This window comes from Schistocerca americana, chromosome 8 (assembly GCF_021461395.2).
Source record: "Schistocerca americana isolate TAMUIC-IGC-003095 chromosome 8, iqSchAmer2.1, whole genome shotgun sequence".
NCBI classification, from domain to species: domain Eukaryota; kingdom Metazoa; phylum Arthropoda; class Insecta; order Orthoptera; family Acrididae; genus Schistocerca; species Schistocerca americana.
In genome coordinates this window covers 322235067-322243261 of record NC_060126.1, presented here as the reverse complement: position 1 = coordinate 322243261, position 8195 = coordinate 322235067, and the positions used below count along the sequence as shown (strand labels likewise).

General features: G+C 37.2%; 1 protein-coding gene across 1 annotated transcript in view; it reads left to right on the top strand.

The window, feature by feature from the left end:
* Positions 1–217: 217 nt before the first annotated feature.
* LOC124545320 (rhomboid-related protein 2-like) overlaps positions 218–8195 on the top strand; it is a 76806-nt gene continuing 68828 nt past the window's right edge. The window contains exons 1-3 of the mRNA XM_047124221.1: positions 218–345; positions 822–896; positions 986–1174. Of these exons, the coding sequence (XP_046980177.1) occupies positions 831–896; positions 986–1174 (255 nt within the window). The 5' untranslated portion in view covers positions 218–345; positions 822–830. The remainder of the gene's footprint in view (positions 346–821; positions 897–985; positions 1175–8195) is intronic.

Here is an 8195-nt window from a genome sequence, read left to right as displayed (position 1 = left end):
GTACCGATATACGCTTCACAAATCTGATAACACTTACTTCTGGGGTAAAAATATGGTTATCTGACAGGTCTGAAACGTTACTAAGACTGCCACTGTTCGTCGCAAAGGTGAGGCATGTTCTTCGTAGAAATCCTAAACGTACAGATAAGATAAGTTAGTGTGTGAAGATACACAGGCGCAGCTAAGTTACTAAAGACTCCCATCGTGCGAGTACGTTTTAGTGTTAGCGTGAGTAACGTCTTTCCCACGTGTTCTAGGAGCTTTATTGAAACAAAGTGATCTGTTCAACAGTGCTTACCAGTTTTACTGATTTGCATTGTAAGAGACTTCTTACACTGGTTTTAAGTAAGTTAATACATCGTGAACGGAATTTAACTTTGTCAGCTTAAAGTTATGTTATTCGTTTCTCGCCCCACTGCCAGAGGAGGAATGTGTAACAAAACGGCAATATCGTCCAGTCTGCTCGATAATTTACCGTAGAGTAAACACAAATTACGCCAAAAGTCCCTTCTGTGGTGCTATTAAATCTCTTTACTTTAGACTGGCTGAAACGTTAGAATAGAATTTAAATGAATGTAAGACTGTTGTCTATCTTTCTATTTCTTAGATTGAAGGTTGGCGAACAGATGCCAGTGTATGTATAATTTAGCTCATTTCACACCCCTTAAGGATCTCCTTCATTATAGGTTTCATGGGGTGTGGTATGTATGAACGAATAAAAGAATGAATGTACGAATCTCACTATCCCATAAATCAAAGTAGGATAATATAAAATATACAGCTCGACCTTCTGGGTCAAACAGAATCGTTTTATTTTTCAGGAAACGAATATGTCGGCTGGTGAAGGCATTGAACTGAGCCAGCATCCAGAGGAGACCGAAGTTCCACTTCATCCAGTAATACTTTTTCTATATCTGTTGCTCTACTTTCACCTTACCATTGTACAATTACATAGACATTTTTATGCAAATCATTTCACTTACAGCACTGGCGGAGAATCTTCAACAAGTATGACTTGAATAATGATGGGCGAATATCGCTCGTAGAGCTGAAGAATATCATCAGAAGTGCATCATATGAAAGAGATATTCCTGATGTTGCTGTTAGAGAAATTCTGAGAAAAGCCGATCAGGACCAGAATGGCTACTTGGAGTGGGATGAGTTTGTGCGATTGGTATGTTTTATACTGATTAGTTTATCTAACGTGTTTAAATAACAATTCACTGCAGCCTAATCTAGAGCACTCTGCTTAAAAAACAGTCATTTGACTAACTAAATACATACTGAACAAATGTACAAGTCAAAAACATATTTATCTGTTTTAAAAGAAACACAATACATGCTTTATAGCAGAAAAACCTTAAGGTAAATACACTGAACACTAGGGGCAAAGCAAGTGCATTATTAAAATTATGCACCTTAGAGGAATAAAAACTTTGACACTAAGAAAAGCTGTGACTAACCACTAATACAGAGTAGAATGTGATACGTGTAGACTCTCCCCCTCCTCTCCCTCTAACCCTAACACACTCCCCCCATCTGCTCTCTTGAAATCTTGATTTTGGTGACAGACTAATCTGTACCATAACAGGTCTATGTTATGCAGGTACTTGCCAATTTGGTTGGGAACTGACAAAGCCAAAATTGTGAACAGATTGAGCTGCTAGTGAAGCACAACATCTACATTCTTTTCACAGTTCATACACTTTTTGATGTAAAAACTGAAACTATAAAGTAAATTCAGAACAATTGTGTTACACAATTTATATAGACCTCCTGTATTATTTTGGTGCAGCCTATATTATGTATAAATATCATACATAAAGGATGAAAAAATGCAACATGAGGGGGAGGCACTTTGTAACTCTCATCCTACTATGTACAGGTGGTGTTGTGTTGTGCAGTATTCTACGTCTACATGTATATTGTGCAAACCATTGTGAGGTTCATGGCAGTGTGTACATCCCATTGTACCAGTTGTTAGGGTTTCTTTTCGTTCCATTCACATATGGAGTGCAGGAAGAATGATTGTTTGAATGCCTCTGTGTGTGCAGTTATTATTGTAGTGTTATCCCCATAATCCCTATGTGAGTATTGTATAGGGGGTAATAGTAAATTACTAGACTTGTCATTTAAACCTGGTTCTTGAAACTTTGTTAGTAAACTTTCTTGGGATAGTTTACATCTGTCTTTAAGCATCTTTCAGTTCAGTTCCTTCATTACCTCTGGGCCACTCTCACACAAATCAAACAAACCCATGACCATTCCTGCTGCCCTATACATTCAATATTCCTTTTAGTCCTATTTGGTATGGTTCTCACACACTTGAGCAATATTCTACAACAAGTTGCACGAGTGATTTGTAAGCAGTCTTCTTTGTACATAGATTGCACTTCCCCAGTATTCTACCAATAAACTGAAGTCTACCACCTGCTTTACTCATGACTGAGCCTCTGTGATCATTTCATTTCATATCCCTACAAAGTGTTACATCCAGTTATTTATACATGTTCTCCTATTCCAAACAATGACTTACTGATATTATAATCATAGGATATTAGGTTTTTTTGATTTTGTGAAGTGCGTAATTTTACATTTCTGAACATTTAAAACAAGTTGCCAAGCTTTGCACCACTTTGAAATCTTATCAAGGCCTGACTAAATAATCACGCAGCTTCTTTCAGACAACACTTTATTGTAGATAACTGGATCATCTGCAAAAAGTCTGATATTACCATTAATATTGTCCACAAAGTCATTAATATACAACATGAACAGCAAGGGTTCCAACACACTTCCCTCGGGCATATCCGAAGTTACCTCTACATCTGACAATGACTCTCCATCCAAGATAACATGCTGTGTCCTTCCCGCCAACAAGTCCTCAAACCAGTCATAAATTTCACTTGAAAACCCATGTGAATGTACTTTCAACAATAAGCGTAGATGTGGTACTGACTCAAGAAACACTGCATCTACCTGACTGCCTTGATCCAAAGCTTTCACTATGCCATGTGGGAAAAGTAAGAATTGGGTTTCACATGATCGATGTGTTCAGAATCCACGCTGGTTGGCACTGAGGACATCATTCTGTTCAAGACACCTCACAGATCAATGTCAAAGATATTTGTAGTTTTGTGGATCACTTCTACTACTCTTCTTGTAGACAGGTGTGACTTGTGCTTTTTTCCAAGATTATAGTTTATAAATTATAGATAAAGGAGGGGCTAACTCAGCCACAAATTCAGTATATAATCTGATAGGCATTTCATTGAGCCCTGGATTTTTGTTCAGTTTTAATGATTTCAGCTGTTTCTCAACAACACTAATACTAATACTTATTTCATTCATCTTTTCAGTGGTATGAAGATTAAGTTGCGGCAATTCTCAAGGGTTTTCCTTTATAAAGGAACATTTGAAAGTGGAGTTGAGCATTTCAGCTTTTGCTTTGTTACCCTCAATTTCTGTTCCTGTCTTACTCATGAGCGACTGGTCACTAACTTTGGTGCTACTAACACACTTTATGCGTGACCAAAATTTCTTTGGGTTCTGTGAAATGTCATTTGACAGTATTCTGCTGTGGTAGCCTACCCACCAGGGTAGCCGAGAGCGCTAACACGCTGTTTCCTGGACTTGGGTAGGCACGCCAGCCCTGGATCATATCCGCTTGGCAGATTACCGACGAGGGCCGGTGTGCCGGCCAGCCTGGATGTGGTTTTTAGGCAGTTTTCCACATCCCACTAGGTGAATACCGGGCTGGTCCCCACGTCCCGCTTCTGTTACATGACTTGCAGACATTTGAAACACATTCACACTCTTTCATGATTTACACTAAATGGAGACAGCTGGGGTACACTAATTCCATCCTGGAGAGTATGGGGTGGTGCTAGGAAGGGCATCTGGCTACTCCTTAAAATTAACGATGCCAGGTCCATACTTAGCCCTGCCGACCCTATGAATGATGTGGGGCTAAGGCAGTAACAAAAGAAGAAGAATTCTGCTATGGTAGTCACTGAAGGCTTCATGCATTGCTCTATTGACAGCCAGACACATTTCATTCAGTATCTCTCTATTTATATCCGTTTGCTTTGTTTTACACCTATTAGCAGTAATCTCTGTTTCTTTAGAAGTTTCCTTACATGCTCCCATTATGACTGTTCTACTAGGTACATATTTATACAGTGTATAGTCAACTATTCTTTTAAACTTGAGTCATTGTTCTTCTACATGCTCATGCACTGTGCTGAAAGTTTCAAGTTTCTCATTAAGATATCACATAACTGATTTTCTATCTGTTTTATTGACCATATATATCTGCTTGTTTTAGTTGTTCTTTGTACTTTGGTAATCATTGTTGCCACAACTATGTCATGGTCACTGATACCAATTTCGACGTTGACAGCTTCAAAGAGGTCAGCCTATTTGTTACCGTTAGATCCAATGTATTTCCATCATGTGTGGGGTCTGTAACTATCTGTTGTAGGTAGTTTTCAGAGACTATATTTAGTAATTTTTCACAGGATGTCTTATCATGGCCAGCACTAACAGAATTGTAATTAAAGTCTTCACTCATGGTTACAGTATGATTGTGGAACTTATATACAAGTGAACTGAGGTTTTTCAAAAGTTTTCAGTTACATCAAGAGATGAGTCTGGAGGGTGATAGAAGGATCCAGGTATCATTTTATACTCACTCCTGATACTGAGTCTTGCCCACACAGTCTCACATGCAGCTTCAATTTCTATCTCAGAAAATTTGAGTTTCTTGTCTACTGCAACAAATACACCACCTCCATTTCCCATTTGTTTATTCTTTCGATATACACTCAGATTTTCCCCCAAAATCTCACTGCTGTCAATTTCAGGTTTTAACCAGCTTTCTGTACCTAGTTTATGTGAGTTTCACTGTTTTTCATGAGCACTTCAAACTATGGCACTTTTTTTGCTAATGCTGCAGCAGTTTACCATTATGATTTTAACACTCTCACATGTGGGAGGTATTTCTTTGAATCTTACACTGATACTTCTGGGTTTCCTATAGCTATAATTATCTGGATTGGATAGAGAGTTGCCTAATCCAAAAACCCCTTGTGTGCACACCATACAGAGTCAGCTACCTGAGTAGCAGCCTCTGATGTGTAGTGCATGCCTGACCTGTTTAGTGTACATCTTATTTTTATGTCAGAACATGCATAACATGTTCACATTTAATTGATCAGTACTAGTTACTTAATCCCAAGTGCATAGTTGTCTAATGAACACAGAAAGTTTGTAAAATTGTCTCTTTCCATGTCATGTGGTCTGTTTACATTATGGATCTGTGGAACAAGAAATAAATAAATCTGTCAGTAAGAAAGAGGCTATAGAGTAGGAGACGATCAAGGGTTACACAATAAGTAAAAAGGCATATTAATAGGGAAAAGAGCTGTTACAAACCTCATATGTGATTTTCCAGGGATTTCTGGTATCACATTCTGTCTGTACCTGCCTCTGTAGTTGTTGTTGTTACAGTGCACTTCTGCAATTCGAATCTTGGTGATGGAAAATTTTTTCTGTTAGTATTTGGCTGGCAAGGGGAGGGGAGGTGCTTGTGCAAAGTTCCTGATTATCAGTCTTTGTGCCAGTGTCCTGGATTAAATCAGATACCATCATTGCCTGATGTCTTGTTGTTTTTGAGGTTTTTAATTGCTTCTGCTACTTCTGCCCTGGTGGGTGCATTGTCTAGATTATCCTGACTTTTCTCCCTGGAGCATTAGTGTGTCCACTTTATTGTTGGTGCTTCTGCATTCAGCAAATCCCTAAAATTCCTAGCCATTTCCTTACACAACTTTTTCTTGCCAATTTTTATTGTGCCATCTTGTTCTGTTATGAAGGGTTCTTTTGCCTCAAAGCTTTTAATTCTGCTCTTCATTTCTCTGAAAAAGACTCGCGATTTATGTTTATTTTATTAACTTTAATAACCTCATAAATGTTTCCCTCCCAGTTTTCACATCTCAGCTGATATCCTGTCTTCACCTGTTGCTCTGTTATTGTTTTTCAGCTGCCCAACATGTTCAATTTGATGCAGCGACTGTGGTTCTGAAGGTGGTTTATCCTTTTGAGATTTTCTGAAAATTAGTTGTCATGTTGGTTACTCATGGTTTAAAAGATTCTTGAAGTACTTTGCTAGTGACTGGCAGTTGTCTTCATCCTTGGTAATCAGTTAGCCTGTAGAATCTTTGAAGACAAGGCTCACCTGTGTGTACCCAATTATTTCTTCTTTGGAAACTTTGTAGAATTCCCTAACTTTGTTCTGTCTGAAGTTTATATCTGTTTCCTATTTTTATGTCTGTCGTATGATCTCAGTCAATGTGTTCCAGCCTCTCTCCTTTTTGCAGGAGTCCCATTTTTTCCAAGCACTTAGTCTGCACACTATCACTTCTTCCCATGTCTTGTTCCACTTTCAATATTTCCTTTTTCTTGATGTTTGTTCTAACGCTTTGAGATATCTTAGTCAGATTAATTTTCACCAAACAACCTCTTATGAAATAAGGAAAATTATGAAATCTTTGAAAAATAAATGTTCTGGTGGAGTGGATGACATCTCTAACAAGAGACTGAAACAACGTGGAGCAGTTACAGCTGACGTTCTGAGTCACATATGTAATGTGTCACTAATTCAAGGTATTTTCACAGACAGGTTAAAATATGCGATTGTTAAGCCACTCTACAAAAAAGGGGACACCACAGGTGTCACTAATTACTGGCCAGTATCCTTGCTTACAGCATTTTCAAAAATCGTTGAGAAAGTAATGTACTCGAGAGTGGTTAACCATCTCAGCATAATGAGATACTTAACAAGTTACAATTCGGATTTCAAAAATACAGTTCTGCTAAGACAGCAATATACAATTTCACTGCTCACATAATAGAGTCTTTAAATAATAAAATGTCACAAATAGGATTTTTTTGCGACATATCCAAAGCATGACATTATGTTACAGAAATTACAATTCTGCAGTATAAATGGAATAGCACATGAGTGGTTTAAGTTAAATCTACAGAACAGGAAGCAAAAAGTTTCTTTATATGGTTTAAGTGATTTAAAGAAGTTTACCACTTCATCTAACTGATGTGAAATCACATTAGATATTCCACAGAGTCAGATCATGGGTCCCCTTCTGTTCTTGATATGTGTGAATGACCTCCCTTCTTATCTGGAACAAGAAGCTAAACTGACACTTTTTGCTGATGATACAAGCATTATTATTAAACCAGTAAAAGAAACTCCAATAGAAAATGATACAAATAATGTCTTTGGAAAAGTTATTAATTGATTTTCTGCAAATAGGCTTGCTCTGAACTTTGAAAAAAAAACACAGTACATCCAATTTTCTGCTGGAAGAAGTACAGTTCCTTCAATAAATATAACACATCAACAGAAGTTAGTAGCCAGAGTAGAACATACTAAGTTTTTGGGTGTACATATAAATGAGAATCTTAATTGGAAAATTCTTATTTTACATCTCCTACAGTGACCAGGTTCAGCAACTTTTGCAATCAGAATAATTGCCAATTTTGAGGATATAGAAATTAGCAAGCTAACATACTTCTCATACTTTCACTTTCTGATGTCATACAGAATAATATTTTGGGGTAACTCGACACTAAGGCAAAAAGTATTCACTGCTCAAAAGAAAGTGATTAGAATAATGTGTGGGGCTCATGGTCACACATATTGTAAGCCTCTGTCTAAAAGGTTGGAAATTCTTACAACAGCCTCACAGTACATTTACTCAGTAATGAACTTTGTTTTTAACAACATGGACCAGTTTAAAAACACCAGTGATATTCATGATTATAGTACCAGAAGAAAGACTTACACTATCCTCTACTTAACCTATCCTTGGTGCAGAAAAGGGTAAAATATGCTGCTCTAAAACGTTTTGATAAATTACCAGATGAAATAAAATGTCTGACAGACTGCCGTAATAGTTTCAAAAATAAACTGAAATCGTATCTCCTTGACAACTCCTTCTATATTGCAGATGAATTCTTCAATAGGAATAAATAAATCTATAGGTCTAATATATGCATTTTGTGCCATTTAAGGAACTGGGGCAGGTAATAAAAATTTTAAGCTTAAAAAAAAAGAAAAAAAAAAAACTTGATTCGTATGTGCATTTCTTATGCACTTGACACGTTCCACATCATAA